At 37.6% G+C, this 23,184-nt stretch overlaps 1 protein-coding gene across 23 annotated transcripts in view; it reads left to right on the top strand.

Annotated features, from left to right (window-relative positions):
- Positions 1-346: 346 nt before the first annotated feature.
- Positions 347-23,184, top strand: part of mark3a (MAP/microtubule affinity-regulating kinase 3a) — a 75,831-nt gene continuing 52,993 nt past the window's right edge. For 21 of the 23 annotated variants that reach the window (XM_074691548.1, XM_074691552.1, XM_074691551.1 and 18 more), the window contains exons 1-3: positions 347-1,005; positions 9,575-9,757; positions 12,656-12,709. In XM_074691548.1, coding sequence (XP_074547649.1) covers positions 955-1,005; positions 9,575-9,757; positions 12,656-12,709 — 288 coding nt within the window. In that variant the 5' untranslated portion in view covers positions 347-954. Of the gene's footprint in view, positions 1,006-5,460; positions 5,594-9,574; positions 9,758-12,655; positions 12,710-23,184 lie in introns of those variants that run through there. The other 2 variants (XM_074691565.1, XM_074691549.1) reach the window with 2 other exon arrangements.

Raw genomic sequence — 23,184 nt, forward strand, 5'->3', positions numbered from 1 at the left:
CTGTATTCTCATTATGGCGTAATTATTTCCTGACAATCAAGAAAAGGAACAATAGATTGTTTCCTAACACATGCCTGGCCATGAAAATGCCGAACTGTAAACAGGGGATGATAAAAATAAAAATTTCTTTATGAATATGTAATCTATAACAAGTACATTTTGAGGTTGGACCACTTCATTAGGTTTTAAAATTGCACTGATTAGTTACTTACTTTTCATTTTATTAATTTTGTTCTAAAAATAATGTTTTGGGCACTTTTTAAACTAATGTTTTTAACTGTGCGATATAATCAGTCGTTATTATTTATATATATCTGATGTCGGAGCTTGTGAGAGGTCCCTGAACGCAGCCTAATCCAGCCCAGCCGCTGAGTAGCCATTTTGGTCCCACCTAAATCAGACTGAGCAGCCTCACTTTGGGCCGTCGGAGATGGAAGAAACCGAGTCCTCGGCGAGTATTCTAGCCGTCTGAACCTCCTAAATCCTGCGTGGAACTACCTGCTACTGGCTCCGGACGCTATGACTTGTTTGTCGACACAGTTTTACATTTGAGGGGAAGGAAAACCCGGTGCGATTTTTGGAAGTGGCGACCGACAGCGCCTTAGTTTAGTTAGCTTCACTGACTCCAACACAAACGGACAAACGGACACTCTTATTCGTTTAGTTTACACAAAGGCCGTGAACGGTATGTACGCGGCGTTTAAATACCCAGTTGAGGATTAAAGGAGAGGATTTTTTTTGTTTTGTTTTGTTTTCGGTCTGTAGGTTCAGGTGCTCGGCTCTAACACGTCCGGTCTGGTTTGAAAATTGTCACGATCCATGCTGAGACAGTTTCCCCCTGAGAGAGCTGCAAAGCATAGCAAGAAATTCAGCTTGGAGCTGTTGGACTGAGGGAAGTTTCGGTGGATTTTTGGACACTCAGAAGGCTTCTGGTGGAAGGAGGACTGATAAAAGATGTCAACAAAAACTCCTTTACCGACGGTTAACGAGAAGGTGACGGAAAGTGTGAGTATAAAAGCTTTAATTTGGTTATTTGGATTTATTAACGTAAAGTATAATTGATGTGCTCTTGATATAACTGCAGTTGGAGCTGACTACCAGCATTATGATGCATTTAAGGTAATTGTTCCACTTTGTTGGTAATTCGTAAACAAACATATCCTGTCTATCAAATCTGCGCTGTAACTCAGCGGTTATCTTATACAGGCTTTACACGAATTAATGTAATTCTGTCGTTGGAAGTTAAGTTTTGATGTGACCGTTGATAATTAGGATGTAGACGGGACATTTAGGCCCAACCACGAACAAAACTACAGGACTTTGCCTGCTGGTTCTGGCAGGCAACAGTAGTTTCTGCCCCGGCTCCTGATTCGCTCTCACAGCTGTCACTCAAAGGCTCCCACCGTTCAGCTTCCAAATAAGGGCCTCTCAAGTCCCGCCTCCTCGTGACGAGCAGAATATCTGTCTGAAAGGAGGTTGTCAAGGTAGCGGGAGAACAGCTTCCGCTCAGGGTTTTCAAAGTAAAGCTAACCTTGAGCGTGTTGTTATCGGAATAAGAAATAATTTATTGATCCCCAAGGGGAAATTCCTTTTAGTTACAGCTACTTTTTTTTTTTTAGAAAGTGTTAAAAATATAAAATACAAAATATAAAATTATAAGATATAAAAAAGTAGAAAATAAACAAATTTAAGCAAGTTGAAAATGGAAGCGTAGGTGTAACATGAAATTGAATTTTTGGGCTTTTGCTAAGAATATGGTACAAAAAAGGTACATAAATTATGGATTTACCCATTGTTGCTACTTTTCTGACTGGTGAACAATTTCAAAACCTGTTTTGGAAAATTTTACTCAAAATTCAAAAACTTTTTAGCAAAAAAAAAAAAAAACCTTGATGCACAAGGCTAGAAAAAAAACACGTTTTTTTTCAAATTTAAATCATTGATGTTGTTTGGCCCAACTAGTTAACTGTAACTGCAGTAATATTTTTCACTCTTTATTATTTATTTTAAGATACAAAAATGTTAAAAAGGTAAATTTGCTAGTACATGCTATCCAGAACTTTAAGTCACAGATTATAAGTGCCTTTTCTTTACTGATACATTTTTATAAAGTATGTATTTTTAAACAATAGCAATAAGAAATGCATAAACCATGTGAAAAGTGAATCACAAAAGCTATCATTTGTTATTAATAAGGTTTTAAGACCAAGAGTACGACCTAAGTTGATTAAGTATTTACTTCCTGATTGTTCAAACAGCCACTAATATTTAAAGATTCAAAAGGAGGTGAAATTGCCAACATTTCCTCTAGAAATCCAAGTCATTGATTATTTTTTTAGTCTTTTTCTCCTCCATGAGTAGAGAAGAGCATCAGTTTTTCACTCAGACTGATCAAACCTGCGTGCCATAAGCCATGAACATGTTTTGCCTCAGAGCGTAATAGTCTCAAAGTTACACATTTTATTGCAAGAGAGAAGTTACTTTGTTTACAGGAAATTGAGCAATGTGAGCCACTGTAGCATTTTTTACTACCACAATATACCCGTGAGCTTCAGAGTTATGCAACCGTAAACGTTATCTAGCATTTCATCTTGAGAAACTTAAACCTGTACTTCATCCGTGGGAGAATTTCTCTGGCCGTCTCTGCTGGTTCAGCATGTCATATGACTCGGTAAACTAGACTTATCTACTCTTTTCAATCTGCACATACATTCCCTTTTCTCTGGCAGACACTTGATGTCTTTATGTGATATCATCAGAGTCATGTGACTCAGTGTGGTAGCAGCACAGAGTCAGCTGGAGGTAGAGCAGATCCTGCACTTACACACAGCTGAGAGCTGATAAGATGTGGGTGAACTTTATTGATCCCTGCAGGTAAAACTCGGACACTTCAGCAGCCTGAGAGTGAAGACTTAAAAGCAATCGATGCGATAAAGAAAGTAGAAGAAGCTGTGATTCTTCTGTTGACTGGAAGGGAGCGTATTGATTTATGATAAAAGATTTCATCCAGCAACTTTGAGTGGGTCTGAAATGTGAGAATTTGCTTCTTTACTGGGCTGTATTTCAGACAAAACTAGCGATTTACTTCCTAGAAATTAATGCAGAATTTGCAGCATTTGACTAAAGTTAGCAGAGCTAGCATCACCTTACTTGCACTGTAAGGTCCACATGCATGTTTTGGTTATTCATTGCTTCACTCAAGTCGTTAAGTATCATTTAAACTTGACACAGCTGACATTTTCGTCATGCTGGGCTATGAGATGCTACCTGCCATCTGTGCTTGTTTACATCCAGGTAGTAGCGTTAAAGGATCGTGGTGCCACAGCCTCAGGCTACAATACAGCTTCGTCACATGGTATGACAAATGTATTAAGCTGCTGATGATAAAAAATATTAATATTCTGTTCAACCAATGAATTATTCTGGTGCAAAAGAACCAGGATGACAACATTTAATCGACTTAACATGCACAGCCTAAAGCCGCATTTCCACCAAGCAGTCTGGTTCGGTTCAGTACGGTTTGGCACGGTTTGGTTCAGTTAAGCCTGATCCCGTTTGTGTTTCCACAGCAAACTGTGCCCTCTCGAGGTAGGCGGCGTGTAAGCCGGATGCTGAAAGCCGCAGCTGTTAAACAATATCGTGACGCCGTAGCAGCGCGACACAGTTTACCCCGCTAATAAATCCAACATAGAAGAAAAACGTGACACAGGAAACAAAGAACAAAGATGGAAGACATGCAGCATTTTGTCCTCTCTGTGATTGGCATGTAGCTCTTTGATACAAAGAACAATCAAGCTTTGTTTCAGAGAAGTCTGTGTGCCGCCAGGAGAAATGCAGCAGCTGTCGGGGTAAGTGATGATTCTTTTGACCAATCAGCGGTCTGCAGTGTTGTAGCTCCACCTTCTGAGAGCGGATCGGTTCAGTCTGGCACTCGTACGAATAGTGGAGCGGAGAATTGCAAATTTTAGGAGAATTGTTCAAATGGTGATGCAAGCCAATATTTGGCACAGATACTCTCTAAGGGCCACTCTTTTGAAATAAAACGTTAGACACATGAAAATTCAAGATGGCGGCCATTTTTTTACAAGATCGCTCATCTCGGTTTTTAGGGATCTGTCCCAGGATAAGTCAGTGGAAACGCCGCAAAATGCGCGCCGTACCGAGATGAACTGAACCGGTCTGCTTGGTGGAAACACGCCTTTAGTCATAACACAAGGATATCAAAGGGAGATATATAAGGTCTGCAACCAGGTGTTGGATTTATTTTTAGGTGAGTAAGGGTTAAAATATGAACCAACAGAGATGTAAAGAAGTCAGAAGTGATCTGACTTCTGAATCTGGATCCAGAGAATGAAGATGACCATGAATCAATGAGGGTTGGGAGAAAAAAAATGACGTATAGTAATATCGTGATTTTATTGTTTGACAATTTTGAAGCAGGATTTTTTTGTTACGAAACCTTTTTTTTTGTTTGTTTGTTTTGTTTGTTTTGTTAAATCCTTCATTTTTTGTTTTTGTTTACAAGAGCTGGGTTGGAAAAAAGTTGAATAAACCCTCACATGTGATGTGCATTTTGGGGAAAAATATGGCTCTTGATATAGTTTGTAAACATCATCAGTCAACTTTTCAAATAGTCTAGTGTTTGAAAAAATAAAGAAACCAAAAATCACAAAAATCTGATCTGTTAAAGAACCGCAATTTAAAACGAATTGGCTGTTTAATATTATAATTATTATTTTTTATTATAATTATTATTATTATTTTTTAATTAATTTATTTCACTGTCATTGTTTCACTTAACTTCTAATTCTTATAACGGTATTTTATTATTAATTTATTTTTAGTTATCATTGTTATTATTATTACTTTGTATATGTATGTATGTGTATAAAGCTTATTATTTTCTTTTCCTTTTTTCTAAATATTTTAAATATTTTATTGAATTTTTTTTTTTTCATTTTTTTAATTATTATTACTATTATTATTATTTATCTTACCTTATTTTATTTATTCATTTATTCTTCTTTTTTCTCTCTTATCATAAAAAAACGTAATGCAGATTTGGCCCTTTTTTGGGGGGGGGGGTTATATGCATGTTCATTGTAACAAATGGTAAATTTCTGCTCACCTTGTGCCAAAAATTCAATAAAAAAGAATGTTGAAAAAAAATAAAAATAAAAATAAAACGAATTGGCTCCCAAAAATCATAAAAGAATCAAATCAGGTTATAAGCATATTGTCCCAGCCCTAAAACCAATGCAGCCCTTATCAAGATAATCCTTAAATGATGTTCAAAAACACTTAAAGAAAGAAAAACCTAAACCAAATATTCTTGAACATGCCGGGACGACGTCCCTCTGCATCTGTCAGGCTGCTTTTAATCTGAAAGGATAACCTCTGGTATCCAGTTTCCTGCGTGCCAGTCTGAAGCTGGCTTGACTGAGATCAGAGCCGCCTGCCTCTGTGTCTGTGGCTGAGTTGGGAGAATCTGGTGTTGTGGTGGGATCCTCTATGGGCATCACCAGCCGGGCACAGAGTGCTTTCCTGTTCGAACATGACGGGCGCTCAGGCAGCCAGGAGACACCGCAGCCTCGTGAGTAACCGCTGGAGAGGAAAGGGTCAGATTATACAGCTGGGGAGATTTCCCTTCCTGTCTTATTCCAGGAAGTTGTGGTTTACAGAAAATAAAGTCTCTTTGCTCTGATTAGGAGATGATGAGCTGGAGGGAAAACAAGTTTATCACTGCAGAAGGCGAAGTGTCTTTGTGGTATTCAGCAGTGACCTTATCCTTGTTGATGGTATTTTTATCTCCTTTCAGAGCAGGAGTCCTAAAATATTCTCTTTGTGACTGACGCTGTTTGTGCTTCTTAGGAAAGAGTCGACACAGTTTGTTGCATATTTTTAACCTCAAGAGAAGTTGATAACACAAAATTTAAAGCCTGTGGTGTAATCTTAGTGTCCTACTTCACTTTTACCTCTGTATAAACTTAATATTCGTGCTTATTTCTCTGTCTGGCTTTGTTTAAAGTTGTGTAAAAGTTTCTGCGCCCTCCCATCATAATTTCCTGGGTGAATGGGGTCGCTTATATCGGGGATAGAGGAGGAGGGGCTGAGCCAGGCGGGGCAGAGGGCACCGCCACAGCTAACGAGGCATCAATCAGAGAGTCGATACTGCAGCCGCGCTGAGTACCTATCAGATTTTTTTCTTTGTCAGTTGTTGTGACACAGAGGGAGCTTTTGAACGCAGCGCCTGAAGAAATCAATCCCTCTGTTGGTGGTGCTGTCAGAGATATGCACCACAGGATCACGGCACCATTAGCCTCTGTCCTGCACCAGAGGTTCACCTTCGTTATGTCTGAGTGATTCTATAATTACGGGTACGTTTCATGTCCATGGGATAGATACTTATGAAGTCTACCAAAAGATTTCTCAAACGTCAAGCGTGCTCTTCAAAATTAACACTGGCATACATGTTTGTGAATATTTCCAGTATAAATATAAATCAGCAATGGTTTGCTCCAAAGTCACATGACCCCAATCAGCTGAGGTCCCATCCTTTTTGGTGTGAACCTTGAAGGAAGTGTGACATGTTTCAGCTCCTCTTCATCAATATTTCATCAGAATGATTGTCTGTACATGGGGCGCATTAACTGTTCATCAACTGTGTTACAAACATTTTCTGCTCTTCTTACTATAGATGTTATAAAGACCAAACTGTGAAGAAAAGGAGCAGAAATATGAGCTAATGGAGGTCAGGTGGTGGCATGTTCAGGGTCTGCAATGGAAGAAATGTCGACTGTGTTAGCGTAACTGAATGTAGAGTTGTAGAGACAGGTTTCTCTCTTCTTGTCCTGTCAGCTGGGTTACTGGGGTTTTTGAGTCACTATTTTTTAAAATTTTGTCTAAACTGTGATATAGATGATGAGGGTCATTTCTAGGGAGCATAGTCTGACAGAGAATTGTTGGATAACTCTAAATTCAGTATTATATGGATTTATGTTGAAAAAAGTCACAACTTTTCTCCATAACACAGTTGACATAATAATGCTCCAAATGTTTTTTGTTACTTAAATATTTAAGAATTCATTTGGGCTTAAGTTTTCTAACAAATAAATAAAGTACTTTCTGGGTCAAGGGTCTTCAACCTGCGGCTCTTTGACTCCTTCGCAGAAAACAAAAAATGAGTTGAGAAAGAATATCGATATTTTTTTTTCAGTTAAGTATCCTTCAAAAGTAAAGAAATTTTTGCAAATTTAATGAATTTTGTTTAATTTTTGCATTTAAAAAAAAATAAAATTCTTTCAAAAAGTTAACAAATTTTAGCAAATTTAGTACATTTTCTTTAATTTTTGCATAAAAAAATAAAGTTCTTTCAAGTAGTTTTGAATATTTGAACTTTTTTATTAATTTTTTTTGCAAATTTTATTTTTACTATTGCAAACTTTTAATTTTCTCACAATATTTATTTTTTCTGTTGAAAAATTGTAAATTCAAGATAATCTTTGAATTATTGCACCTTTTTTTAATTTTTGAAGAATTTTGGAATTTCTGTATAATTTAGAAATTTTGGCAATTTTTTTAAATTTAATTTGCAAATTTCAATTACTTTTAAGTTTTCCACTTTCTTCAATTTCATTTTTTAAAAATAATTGCAAATTTATTAAAAATATAATTACAATTGTACGATGTACAAAATATTTTTGTTTAGAAATTTTGGCAATTTTGTTATTTATTTTTTTAATTTCTTTGCAAATTTCTTTTTTTTTTTTAAGTTTTCCACTTTCTTCAATTTCATTTTTTAAAAATAATTGCAAATTTATTGAAAATATAATGTACAATTTTAAGATGTACTAAACCTTTTTGTTTAGAAAGTTATTAATTCGATTTTATCTACATTTGTAACACTTTTTTGTCTTTATTGTGAAGATAAAGTAGATTTTGTGGCTCCAAAATGACTTTAATCCAGGTGAAATGAGGCAAAATGTCTCCTTTGAAATTAAAGGTTGCAGACCACTGTTTCAGGTGAATCATTTGCAATTAATCTGAACAAAAAAAACAAAAAAAAAACTTCTTTTTTCTCTTTTTTTAATATGCCTGAAATGTTCCCCTTATTATAGAATCACTCATTTAAAGAAGCAGACGACACAGAAATCGCTTCGTTTACCTCTCAGTGCCCAGAGTAGAGAGATTTTTGAAAGGAAACTCACAGTGAAAAAGTTTAACCAGTTGATGAAACCTGGCAGCTGCCCAGTGATCTCAAACACTACCTGATCCTGCATCTGCCGACCGATCAGACCCGGGATCAGACGAGTCAAGATCTGGGTCAGTTTACAAACTGAGCTGAACAATCAGAACAGGAGCGCGGTGACAGACTGCTGCTATGGATTGACCCTTTTAACTCTCCGTAACCTTTGTGAAACCTTATTTTCTTTATGCTCTGCCACATCCTGTTTTCACAGAGTCTGCATGCCAACCACAGGATACACGTGTGTGCAGTCGCTGCCAGTCAGATGGTGTCAGTTTGGAGTTTTTTTGAGTCACTATCCAAACACAACGCCACAATAATGCACTGTAATAACAGAATAACTGCTCAGTCAGAAATAAAACAAGCAGAGAGGAGGAACAAAGTCTGAGACGTGAAAACAAGATGAGGAAAGAGGAAGAGATCGTGCATCTGCTCTTAACCTGGCCACATTTAAAGAAACGGAGTGATCAGCTGATTGTGGGGGAACGTGACCTTCATTATTGAGGAGGAGGAGGAGTGAGAATGAGGCATTCTGGGAGTCGTATGAAGCTTATTCTGACTGAACAGATCATGTTTGTCTCCGGTTTGAACTTTCTAAATGTCACGCCAGTCAAGCTTGTGTTTATTTGGATGTTTGAACGGCAAATAATGACTTTGAAGACTAAATTTAACCGTTTCCAGCTCAGAGATGTCGCAGATCTGTGCTTTTTGAATTTGACAGTTTTTCAGGAAATGAAAGCACCAAAAGATCAAACTTTTTTTTAACTTAGTGTTGGCTCTAACTTCTGGTTCAGTGAAGAGGTTTTTGTTTGGGAAGAGCTGAACAGAAACCTGAGGAATAACCCTGTGATGTTAGTTTCCTTTTCTTTGTCTGTGCCTGTAGTTCAGCTCGTTTTACGTTGATTGTTCAGAAAAGGATTGCCTCCCCTTTGTCGCAGATTGACAGAAAGGTTTACGTCATTAAGGCGTACGAGTGGGGGATAATCTTCTGCTGTAGTAAAGGTACAGGTATGTTAAGTTTTGACCAGAGGAACCAGGGTCTTAAAGTATTTCTGGGCTTGTTTATCGGTGGAAATCCACCTTTGTGCCTGAGGCTCTGGTGCTGGGATGAAGAAAGGATGAAACTGGAAATCTCAGACTCGATCAGCCATCTGTGCCATCTTTCCTCGTCCGGATGCTGAACTATAAATATCGACATGTTTTTCTCCCCCTCCCTGAGCTCGAGTGCACCCATCACGTCGGGTCAACCTGAGTCACAGCTGACTCACTCAGAGGTTTCACAGGATTTCCGACACCTGAACTCACGTTACATATGTTTCTCCTCCACAGCACACGTCTCACAGTAATGGGCGTCAGGAGATCAGCACACGCTCGGGGCGGACCGGCGTTCGATCAAGAAGCTCAGAGGAGCCGCAGCAGCCACATGTCGGGAACTACCGGCTGCTCAAAACCATCGGCAAGGGCAACTTTGCCAAGGTCAAACTGGCACGACACATCCTCACCGGCAGAGAGGTGAGCCTGATCCTTGGGGGCAGCTACACCCAGTCACTTTGTGTCCATAATAAGATTTTTTTCTACTTCATCAGATTATACCAGGGACTACCTGGGTTAAATCTATGATGGTCATTTCACTGGAGACAGAGCCCTCAGCCTTGTAAAGCGTTAAGTAGCATTTGATGGCAAGGTTCTTGCAAAATTTATATCAAAGAGGGGGTATTCTGCTGTCCAGTGTAAACATGGATTTAAAGTAACAATGTTGGATGTTCAGACTAAAGCTGTGTAGATTAACAAACCTCTACATATCCATATGAATCTGTCTAATTCAGGGGTCTGCAACCTTTACTCTCATAGGAGTGGTTTTGCCTCAGCTCATCCAAAAAAAAAGTCATTTTTGAGCCAAAATCGACTTTATATTCACAATACAGACGGTTAAGTGTATAAAATTCTGTACACACTTAAAATTCTAGTGAAAACTTTCCTGAACAAGGATTTTTTTTAATTGATAAAAAAATTTAAATTGTGGAATGTGAAAAACGTACAAAAATCTAATTAAAAAAAAAACAAAACAAAACAAGGAAATCTAGTAAGTTATTGCCCCAAGACTTTTTTTCCATGAAATTGTGCATGCTATGACTTAGTTTTTTTTTTTTTATTTCTAATTAAAAGCAAAATTTCAAAAATGTAAACAAATTTAAAAAATTTGTGAAACTTCAAAAATGTGCAAAAATTTAGGAAAACAATGGAATTTCAAAAACATACAAAAATCTCATTTAAAAAAAAAAACTAGGTAATATTTGTTAAAAAAAGATTTTATTGAATTCATGAAATTGTGCAAGCAATGTCTAAGTTTTTTATTCTTAATTTATAGGCAAATATATAAAATATGTAGCCAAATTCAAAAAAAATTGTGAAACTCCAAAAATGTGCAAAAATTGAACACATCGATGACATTTCAAAAAATGTACAATTTTTTTTCTTTTTTTTATATAAATCAAGTCAACATTTCCTTGAACAAGGATTTTCATGAATTCTTGAATTAATGCATGTGATGTGTTGGTGTTTTTTATTTCTAGATAATTTGCAAAAATATCAAAAGTGTAGACAAATTTCAAAAAACAGTGGAGTTTCAATTTCACAAATGTAAAATTTTGAAAAATCTAGGAAACAATTGCCCAAAATAGGATTTTTTTTGCTTGAATTAATGAAACTGTGCATGCAATGTCTTAGTTTTTAATTCAAATGAATAAGCAAAAATTTCAAAAAGGTAGACAAAATCGAAAAAAATTGAAACTTCAAAAATGTGCAAAAATTAAAAAAAGACAGCATTCCAAAAACGTACAAAATGTTTTTACTTTTTTTAAAATTGAAAATCTAGTGAATATTTGCCCAAACAAGGATTTTTTGAATTCATGAAATTGTGCATGTGATGTCTTGTTTTTCTTTTCTAGTTAGTTTGCAAAAATACAAAAAATGTAGAGACATTTTAATAAAATTGTAAAATTTCAAAAATGTACAAAATTTCTAAAAACGTTAAAATTTTGAATTCTTAAAATCTTCTGAATGTTAACCCAAACAAGACATTTTTTTTAATTTATGAAATTTTACATGTGATTTCTTTTAGGTTTTTATTTCAAATCAATTTGAAAAAAATATCAAAAATATTAAAAATTTGCAAAATTTCAACATTACTTTTTCTTAACTTTGTAGAAATAAAACAAATTGTAAATGTCAAAAATTTGCACGGCCCAGGTTGCCGACCCTTGGTTTAATTGAACCGCTCTGTCACAAGGCAAAAGATCTTCATTAGGTTTAGTGAAATGATGAGATCATTGCAGAAGGAGCGTGGCCTCAAACAACAAGGTCTGCCTGTTGCTCCGCCCTGACAGGCCTCCAGGGGGCTGACCAATCAGAGGGAATGGGCTTTATGGAGCAGGGAGTCTTAAAGAGACAGCGTCTGTAAATCATATAAAGCTACTACGGGAGCACCCAGGGGTCAGAATAAAGCCTGAAAAAAGCTTATCCCGTCTTTAAGTTTTACTTTCTGTGTTCACTTATATAGGATGGATAAAGCATGTTGTCATTTCTTCAATGCTCTCTACTTTGGTCTAAAAACCCAAACTCAGAGCTGCAGCTCCTTTAAGACGGGGGTTACGATGAGGTTTTTTACACATCACCCCCTCTCTGCTCGCCTCAGATGTTCTGGCAGGAAATGACCGTCCTGGGCTGACATTCAGTGTTTCATTGCCGCCACATCTCAAAGCTTCTTTTGTACTGTCCCAAATGTGAGGTGAGAAATCTGTGACGCAACAGATGCTGGCTCCGATCAGCAGTCAGGTTGTTAAACCTTGTTTTCTCATTTTAAGATCCGACACTTCATTATCTAATCCTGGGCTCTGCCAGTTTTAGTCAGACAGAGTTTTATTCAGCACGGAAAACTTCTTCTGAAGGAGAAATTAAAGTGAAATCCAGTTTGAATTTCTTTAATTAAGATACAAGAAGAGCACAGTGCTCATCTTTAGTGGATCTGATTGCAGGAGGATTTTACAGCTTTAAACCATCCCTGCAGTGACGGTTGTTTTCAGAGCGAGCTGCTGCTGCTGCCGAGCTTTTGATTTGTTCATAATTGATGAACAGAGAGAGCAAGCTTCCTAACAGCATATAACACTCAATGAAGTCATTTTCCTCCTCAGCCCACCTCTAGTTTCTAGTTGGGAAGTGTTTATCTCCATTTCAGAGTCTCTAAATGTTGTTTTTTTCCTGTTCTGTTTTCAGTTTGTGCTCCTTTCTGTGCGTTTCTCTTTTCTTCTTCTGTGTCATATCCCACTTCCTCTTTCCTCACACTTCTCCTTTGCTGTAATGTCCCATTGAGCTCACTTTCTGTGCTGTTTTTCTCCCCCTCTGTCTCCACAGGTGGCGATTAAGATAATAGACAAGACGCAGCTGAACCCAAACAGCCTTCAGAAGGTAATTCGCCGCCCTCCCCTCCTCCTCCTCCCTCTGCTCTCTCTGCTCTGTTGTACTCTCACGCTGAGGCAGGACTCGTTTATAAATTCATGAAGCACAACAGATTGAGTATTAATTGTGTAAATGGGAAGCAGGGCATGCTGGGATAGAGCATGTGTTCTCCATATAGAGTTAAGAGCTTTTATGATTGCGGGGGGATGATTTTGCAGGTGGGGAAGATGATTCAGCTCGACTGTTCCACTCAGGTTTTAATGGAGGTTTATCGCTGTAGAGCTTGTTAAAAAGAAGATTGGATGTGTTTGAGGACAGGGTTTAATCATTTCTCCTCTGGAAATCCAGAGAAAAACCAGTGAAATTTGAGTTTTTGAAGATTTCGGTTGTTCTCGTTTGAAAACCCCCGAGCTGAAAACGTGTTTATTTTTCTCTCAGCTGTATTCTGTGCGGTTGTCTTGAGACTGGGAGTGACGGTTCAGTTTTTCTTGTTTAATCGACCACATCAGGAAGCGGCTTCGCTTTTAGAATGCAAATTTCTGAGCCTGAGAGTGAAGAGTGAGAGTGAATGTTCCCTTGGCCTCCGCATGAAAAGCAGTTTCACTTTACAGAATGAGCTGCCCGTAACTCTGCGTCCCGCCTCTCTTTTGTTTGTGTGGTCACTAGAGCTGCCACTAACAATTACTTTTGATGTTGAATAAGCTAACAATTATTTTTTTGATCAGGCCTCCATTTTTATATCAGCGGTTGAAGAGTGCACACCTTTAAAATCCAACCTGTGTAACTTACTCCATGGTGAACCATGCTGACATTATATCTCCTTCCTTTAAATTAGAGCTGTCCCAAACAAATATTTTTCAAACTATTAATCTAGGGACTACTTTTATGATTAATCGATTAATGTAATGACTATTTTTATGATTAATTGTTTACTCTACTATTTTTACAACTAATCAATTACTCTAACAATTATTTTTTTGATTAATCGATTAATCTAACCACTATTTTTTTTCAATTAATCTAGCAATTTTTTTTGAAATTTAACAATTATTAAGCATAACTTGTTTAGGGTAACTAGTCACACAATAGGGATGTAACATTGGGCTAGATTAATCGACAAAATAGTCGTTAGATTAATCGATTAATTGTAAATGTAGTAGTTAGATTAATCGATTAATCATAAAAATAGTCTAATATAGACTATTATATCGATTAATCGTAAAAATAGTCTATTATAGACTATTGTAGACTATTTTTACTATTAATCGATTAATCTAAAGACTATTTTTACAATTAATTGATTAATCTAACAACTTTTTTTCGCTTAATCTAGCATTTTTTTAAATTTAACAATTATTCAGCATTACTTGATCAAGGTAACTATTCACACAATAAGGATGTCACATTGCGTTTTACCATGACAGAAACTCTGGACTGCATTGTAGCCACAGCTGCAACTAATGATTAATTTTGATGTTGAATAATCTATCTTTTATTTTGTGTTTCAACCTAATTGGGACTTTAACATTAGTGGCTTTGGAGTGCACACCTGTAAAATCCAACCTGTGTAACTCACCCCATGGTGATCTATGCTGACGCTATATCTTCTTCCTTCAAATGTCAAATGATTAAACTGATGACTCAGCAAATTACATGATATATAATATTACTTAAAATGGTGGTTTACCAACAAGAATCAGTTATTGTGGTCCAACAGATTAACTTTAAACACCAACATAAGTAACATAGTATTAATCTAGGGACTATTTTTAAGATCAATTGATTACTCTAACAACTTTTTTTAAGATTAATCTAACGACTTTTTTTTTTTTTATTATACAATTAATTGATTAATCCAACCACTATTTTTTGATTAATCTAGCAAATTTTTTTGAATTTGACAATTATTTAGCATTACTTGTTCAGGGTAACTATTCACACAATAAGGATGTCACATTGCGCTAGATAAATTGAAAAAGTAGTCATTAGATTAATCGACTAATTGTAAAAGTAGTCTTTAGATTAATCAATTAATCATAAAAATAGTCTATTATAGACTATTTTGACGATTAATTAGTCTCTACATGGGCTACTTTCACTTCGCTAATGCGCTCTCTGCCCCGCCTCTGCACTGCTGAGTGTTAGCCGTATTAGCATGAATGAGCTCCATCTAATAAATGTCCTCACTTTTAAAAAGTTAGGGGAGTTTTGACACTAGTTTATGACTCGAATCCTGAAAATCTGTTTAAAACAGAGAGCGAAGAAGACTCTCTAAATCACATTATCAGGCGCTAAATGCTAGAAGTTGTCAGGCTGTCCAAGTTGGAGATGCAGAGTGTGAAGATGCAGATGTATGTGTGTGTGGTTGTTTTGACCTGTGATGTTGTACATTTTGGCTCTGGAAGTGAAATCGGCCAAGCTGCTGCCACTCCATCTTTTTCGCTCATCAGACAGAAAAGTGAGGACGGGCTGAGCATGGCGGCAGCTCCTCCTCCAGCTCCCGCCTCTCCCGCTGCTGACGGCGGTGACGGTGATGATGATGTGTTGATGTTCAGCCCAGCCGAGCCGCTCGTCTCCCCTCTCCCTCATCTCTCAGCGATCAGCTAGTGGTTTTCCATCAGTTTTTCCAAAGCGCCATTGATTCTGGCCTTTGTATCTGGGAGGCCCGGGCCCTTTGGCGCTGGCTGTGACACTCCGCTGACAGAAAAACACTGAGTCATGACAGCGCTGCTGTTCACAGAAACACAAAGCGTGGAGCTTTTGTCGGCGGGCCGTGTTGTTTTTAGGTTACTGCTTTGTCACAGTCTGAGGGGGAAAACTCTTTTAGGAATTTGTCAGGTTGTTTTTCCTGCTGTCACCTGGGATTCAGATTTCTTTTAAAGTTTATTTTAAGGAATCAGAGCACAGTAGAGAAAGAAGCTACTACTCAAAACTTATTTGTACTTTCTCATGAGTGACACATTAAACGGTTCATCTCCTGTCACGTCTCTATTTATAGAGACGTCTTTGTTTCCTTTTTGGTTTCGTAAGTTGGATATTCAGAGTTAAAGGAAACCCTGACATAAATTAGATTTGTGGCTTATTTTAAGAGAATCTAGGTCACGTCAGTTTCATATCACAGGGAGTCATTGTGTTCGTTATGAGTCAGACTTTTTGGGAAGTTGGGACAAAAAGTCAGCCAAGAAGGAGAAGAATCCCAGGCCAAATGTTGGTTAGCTTAGCATAAAGGCTAGCAACAGGAGGAGGAAATAGCGTCAGCAGGTGTGTGTGTGTATGAAGTCGTCAAATATTAAACAGTGCAGCACATTCTGCTCCATTAAACAGATTTGAAGCTACTGGAAGGACTTTGCAGCTTGTTATGAATTAGACAAATGAACAGCGATGCCTCTGTGTGACCTACAAAAGCAAACTAGACCATCAGAGAAAAGATGGATTATTTCTCCCACCACTGCTGCAGGGGAGATGGTGATTAACAGCACGCTGCTGAAACAATCCTTTCTACATTTTCCACCCTGATGGTCAAATATAACGGCCAAAAAACAACAGATCTGTCCCTGCTCCGTCATGGCGTCGGGTCTGATAGCTTCCTGTTTAAGTCAGTGTGTTAACTCACGCAGCTCCAGCAGATATGAGCTCTTGGGATTCAATACGCAAGACTTCTACGCATCAATTCGCAAGGACAGGAAGTCAGGCATTGAAACTCCAGCGACTTTCAAAATAAAACAAACCAATAACAACAAACCAACACAATGATCAGAGTCAAGCCAGGATTCAACAAGTTAAAGGATTTACGACCCAACACCAGTTGAACCAGAACTCCTTGGTCTTGGGACTCCATGTGCCGGTGTGAGAGTTCATGCGGTCAAAACTCAATCGAGCAAAATAAAATTGATGCAGATCTGGTGTTTTCCCAGTGTAAGATATTTGAAATAAAGAGGAAAAACACTTTTTAGACATGAACTGGTAAAGTAGCAAAGAAATGAATTTTCCCACTTTGTCCAGAGGGGGCGCCAAAATCAATACAACCAGATCGCAAAAGTTCCTCACAGTGGACTTCTGAGCTGGTCGGCTGTTTTTCCTCTCCACCAACGAGGGATGCTTGATATATCGGTATCAGTATCGGTATCGGCCGATATTTTCTCATTAGCTGTTGGCCATTTTCAGAGCATCTTGAACGATCTTTCAAGACCCAAATAATCTTGTTTTCTATTTTTATTTAAACACCAAAACTACCTAAGAGTGGACTCTCTTCTTTTATGTCTCTTTTCATGTTTTTGATCCAAAAACAGACAAAACAAACTTTTTGATCACGTTCATCTCGGGCGCTCCGTCCTTTGATCCTCTCTATGGTCGTCTTTTGTCATGATTGTGCCACTCTTTGTCACTGAACTACCTCAACACATCATCTGTGTAAAGATTGTGTTTTCTTTTTTTTTTACCAATATTAATATCGGATATCGATATCGGCTAAAATCTTTATATCCGTGCATCCCTAGTACCAACCAAATTCAGTCAAAAGTACCCAGTAATGATTCACATAAAATCGAAGGGTACCATGTTAAGGCACCTAAATGCTAGGGCTGGGATGATATGCTATGTTAGTGATACGATTTAAATTGCAATTCTTCGATATTTCCTATTTGCAATTTTTATTTTGCTATTTTAACACCGATCCATGGGGAAAACTGTATCAGGAGCCATATTTTCCTATAAAATGCACATCACATGATTTAGAGACAAACATTTCGCCCTCTGCTGGAAAAAAGTGGGAAAGATGAAGATGAAGAATTTAAATTAAAAAAAATAAATTATAAAAAAACCAACATTTTTTTTGACAAAGAATCCCAATTTTAATATTGCAAAACAAAAAATGTTGATATCAAATTTTTTTCCCACCCTTACCTTATTTTTTCTCTTTTTTCCTTTTTTTCTCTTTTTCCCCCTTTTTTTCTTTTTTTCTCTTTTTTTCCCTTTTTTCCTTTTTTTTCCTATTTTTTTCTTCTTTTTTTTTCTTCTTTTTTTTCTTCTTTTCTCCCACCCTTACTTAACGCATCCTTGTGACTCTTAAGGACTTGAAGAGTACGCAATTTTCCATGCTGGACATGAACACATCATTGCAAGGTTAAACACAGAAGAATAAATATGTTAAATTGAAAAAAAAAGAGATTCTATTACTAGACAAATTTATATTTATTACCACTTAAACACAAAAAAGTACAGAAAACAGGTACTGTTGAGTACTATTACTGATTCAAATGTGAAAGGTGCCATCCCTACCACCAACTACTGTAGCTCTGTGTATTTGCTAACCTGCAGCAGCTCTTTGTTGAGCTCAGACGTATAAAAGTGGTGTCAGGATTTACTTTTTTAACCTCCTCTTATCAAAATTCAAACAGCTGGACTGTTTCAATGAAAGCAGACTGAGTTTTTTTTTCAAAATAAAAGTCAAGACTTGGTTAGAATAAGCTTTGAAATTATTAAAAATCAAAAGCAGGATCTTCTCTTTTCCCTTCTCTGTGGTGAACTTCTCTGTTCACAGCTGTAGAAATAAGCAGCTCTCCATATATGTGTGTCATATATGTCAGAGCACAGACGTGGCCTGCAGCTGCGCTCTCAGAGAAACACGGTCACTTGCAGAGCGAGGATGTCGGGGAAGCTCCACAGAACTTGAAAAACCTTCAGCTTCCTGAAAGTCACCTGTGTGGCAACATTTCTCCCCCTGTAACGACGTCGTTAGCGTGCACTGATCTGTCCTGTTCAGGGTCTCAGTCTGTCCGGAGTCAGACTCTGTGAAAAGAGAGTTACTGACAGTAGCTCTTTGTTTGCACTGAGAAAAATGTAGAACTGCAGCTTTATTGTCAAAAACATCTCCACTTCTTCTTCTTGGTGTTGTCAGAGTCGGCTGAGCGTCATCAGGCTCGGCAGGTTGAGAGGAGTTTTTAAGAGTTGGATCTCGTGTTTGTTTCCCTTTCTTCTTCCCTCTGCGCTGGTGCTGCTGTCAGAGCCAACCTGCATCAGAGCCGGCACGGCTGTGTCCTGACCTCTTATGTAACTGCAAGAATTGGCGAGAGGCTGATAGCGGGGGATATCGTCTCTGAAGCCTGAATGTTTATTTTCAGCCTCTGTTCTTAATAGTTCGGAGGAGCTGAGTCGACGTTCACATCTGTCACCGGCTCCTGCTCTGTTCCTGTGTCTGCGTGTCCTGGTTTAACCCGCTGCTGTCGTCCAGGTCGGAGGTCAGGGAGGGAGTGTGACACACTTGGAAGTCTTGATTAATGTAAACAGTGTCTGTATAATGCCTGGACGACCTCTGATCCCTGAGCTGAGCTTTTCCTTTTTTTTCCCCAGAAGGCAAAGTGTTTACAGTTCATCATAAAGACAAGAGAAGGAAGTCAGAGTGATGAGAGATGCTTCAACAAAGACAGCAAGGCCCTTATCTTTATTCACAGATCATACATAAAAATTTAATTTTTACTCTGAGGTCTGGATTTGCAGTTGTGAAAGTGTTCAGGTCTTCATTTGTAGTCTTCGTGTGCATCCAGGTTTTCTGTGTCACTCCACAAGACTCTTAAGACTCTTTGATTGTCAGATCGTCAGTTTCTAGTCTTTTCTCTTATGTTATTACAAAGAATAAATGAGTGATTTTTTAAATAGGGGAACATTTCAGGTATACAAAAAAGTGAAAAAAATCTGTGCTTGTTTGCTGCATATTCTGTTTTTTTGCAAAGTATAAACCTGGAACGTACTAAACTCATTAAATAGCTTAAGCTCTAATTAATTCTTTAATATTCAAATGATAAAATACAATTGGTGCAATATTTTGTCAACTGAGTTATGGACAAAAGTTGTGACTATTTTTTCAACGTAAATCCATATTCTACTGAATTTAGAGTTATTCAACAGTTTTGTCAGACTACGCTCCCTAGAAATGGCTAGAAATCTCTAGAAACCCAACTTATGAAAGAAGTACCAGGGAATAACAATCCGTAAGATGACGGAGCGTTTCAGTTTTACCACGTGTAGACAGATGAGACACACTCCAACAACAGGTGATACATCACATTATCTACACAGAGCACCGTGCAACATGAAACAGCTTTAAACTGGACCGTTTCACAACACAATTCATACATGGCGTATTAGCTTAACAAGCTAGCGCTAGCTTACCTTTTACTGTTAACAACTAAGGGGGTCAGAGATATAAAACACATTACTGCATAAGTTATGTCCAAATTGTGAAAGAATAGTTTCTTGTACTTTATAAAAATATACCTCTTAGTCATCTGAATCTATAATAAACCTTCAGTTTGTTTGCTAGTTTATTTCTCAGGTTCAGATTAGGGCTGCACGATTATCGCAATCGCAATGTCAGCACATGCAATTCAGATTTTTCTCCATGATAACCAAGCAAGTCTGTAGACTCATCATGACACAACTTTATTTATCAAATCGCAAGCACAATCACAATATTGTCCACCTAATCGCAAATCGCACCGTTTCCCCAAATCGTGCAGCACTAGTTCAGATTTATAATGTAAAATGCTCAAAATGCTCCTAAAGGCTTCATTTTGATGTTAGAATAGCTAGATTTTTCCTCTAGGGGATATTTCTCGTGACCCTCTAACTTTATTGACTTGATTTTTATATTTATTCAGAGTTTTATATTGAACAGCTGTTGCTTATGTGGCTTTATATACCAATAAAATTCACTAGACTGTCAGATTCATTGAAACAGAAGCAAGCTCATATCTGTCATCCCAGATCTTAAGCTTCAAAAAAGAAAAACTTGTCAGTTTTATTCCTAAAACATAAAACCTTCTTTTATTTTATTTTTTTATTTGTTTTTAATATTTTTTTAGAGTTTGGTGCCTTAAATTTCATTCAAGGTGGCGTTACAAAGTCTCAAAAAGTCTTAAATTTGACTTGGCGAAACCTGCAGATACTCTGATTTGGGTCATGTGACTTTGGAGCAAACCATTGCTGATTTATAGGGTTTTCTTTCCAATAGGTAACACAGTTCAAACAGATTTCTCAGACACTCACAAATTGGATCATTTCATCTAAATTATTTATTTGAATATTTTTAAAACAGCTTTGTCATGTTTTAATGATTAATTTGAACACATAATGCTGAAACGTGTGTTCTAGTTTTAATTTTGACAGCTCAAAAACTGCAAATTTCAACACAATTTGCATTTTTAGCTAAAGAATAATGCAACCTGTTCACTTTCTGTATTGAATGAAAGTGAAATATTAGCTTAATGACCCACAAAATTATTATTTAGTAAAATAATAATAAGTATCAGAGCCTGGAAATACTGTGAGTTAGCTAAGAGCTACCCAGACCTCTCGTCTGAGTTGAACCAGTGTGTATCCCTCAGGTTTCCGTGTTTCTCCAGATGGAAACAATAAACTAAAAGCTTCAGATGGACCAAAAAACTGCACCAAGATTAACTTCATCAAATGAAAAAGTGCTCAAGCTGAACTGAAGTCACCAAGGAAAAGTGTGCAGAGAGACCCATCGTTCAGAGGCTGTAATCCAATTTGTTGTGACTCACTCAGAGTTTCTGACCTGGTGGGATGAAAGTTAACCAGAAACACGCAGTAAATCTAACGCTGAGCCCATGGGATTGTGTTTACAAGCCTCAGATCAGCCCTGACTGAGCAAACTCAAACAGGAACACGCAGGAAATTTTCCACTTGGATTTCACAAAGCCGTGCGTACGTGTGATTTCACCCTCAAACCGTGTGTCACTCAGCGCAAAGGTGCTTCGTATTGATCACAAAATTGCAGATTGCGTAACCCCCGGACAGCTGTGCATCATCACGGCGGTGTGACTGGATCAGCAGCAGGTTTACGTCCTCGACCTCATGGTTGGATTATGCGGTGAATCATCTCTGCCTCTCTGCTGTTTTTCCACTAAATCTGTTTACTGCTAACATACCTGACAAAGTATTCCCATGCACTGAGAGGGCTGCTGGACGTCAAGCTGTCCAGGTGTTGAAAGGCCTGTTTCTGCTTTGTGAGACCGTACATACGTTTACCATGTTTCCCCTAAACGGGCAGAGCAGGACCTCAGGCGCACTCCACATCTCCTCCTCCTCCTCCTCCTCTTTCTCGGTTTGTTAGCATTGCTTCAAACCGGTCGTCTCTGCTCCAGGCCTCGCTGACTGCAGCTCATAATTAACCCTTCACTCGTCTCAGACATGAGATTTATTGTCGCGGTACCTCCCCACAGCTGACGTCCACAGCAGGATGTTGGTGTTTAAATTACGGGGTTGAGTCTGAATAACTCCCAGTGATCTTTATAACGATTTTATTTTTACTTTCAAGTTGCTTTCGAGACAAAAAAGATGTCTGTGTTTGAAAAAGGAGCAGTCCCGCTAACTTTAAGGGTTTACTGACTGCTTCACGTGATGAAACAGTTCCTGCTGCCGTATCTTTTTATGTAAAGTAAGAAACGTGTCAGTATTCATTTCATTTCATCTCAGTATGCCGCTCATTTTGTTGCATCTGCCTCGACGAAATCAAGACACGTCCCCAAATTACCGACCCGTACCGTCCCTCCTTTTGGTACCCTTGCACTTGGATTCCAGACTAAACTGATCCAACTCCAGAAGGTGGAGCTAGAGACACTGCAGCCAGCTGATTGGTGGAAAGAATCGTCACTTCCTGTGTGCCAGCGGTAGTAAAAAAACATCTCATTACCCTGCCATGTTAAAAACCTCCAGTCGTAAAGATAGCTTTCTGTTTGTTTGGGAAATGCCTAGGCCTGTCACAATAACAAATTTTGCTAGACGATAATTTTCCAAAATATTATTGCAGATAAACAATATTATTGTCAATATTATTTTGATTTTTTTTCATTTTTTCATTGATTTAATTATGATAAATGGGATAATAAAGTGAGTACACCATATCAAAAGCAGAGTATTTAACTGTAATTAAAAGGTCAGGATCTTTTAAATGAAATAAATGAAACAAAAAATATAAATTTAACAAACAAGAAAAAGAAAAAAATACAATGAAAATGAAATGGACTCTCTTTTAGAAAAAAATACATGTCAATGAAAATAATTAATACTAATCAAAAACAATAAAACATAGACCCTGTCTCTAAAGAAAAAATGTAACTCCAAAAAAAACAACAATAAAAACTAACGCCTAAATAAAAGGGAGTTTATACAGTTCCTGAATCGTTTGTAAAATGTCCTTTTTCCCAGTCAATCCGTACTGTCTGTCAAACATTTTTAACATTTCTGGCTTTAACCGTATTGAAGGGCTGCATTTCTTTGGCAATGTATCTGTCTTTGAGCGCCACCATTTGGCGCTTTTATTTCTATTTACTTTGCAGACCAAAAGCCTCAGTAAGAGCGGATTGTCAAAGAACAAGGCTCCGCTGCACCTCCCCTTCTTCTTCTTCGTCGCCACTATTTTCAAACAAATGCCGCATATCAGCTCGTTGGTGTTCATGAGCTCACAC

This window comes from Halichoeres trimaculatus, unplaced genomic scaffold, assembly GCF_033239565.1.
Source record: "Halichoeres trimaculatus isolate MK-OKI-2021-1 unplaced genomic scaffold, fHalTri1.1 fHalTri1_scaffold_17, whole genome shotgun sequence".
NCBI classification, from domain to species: domain Eukaryota; kingdom Metazoa; phylum Chordata; class Actinopteri; order Labriformes; family Labridae; genus Halichoeres; species Halichoeres trimaculatus.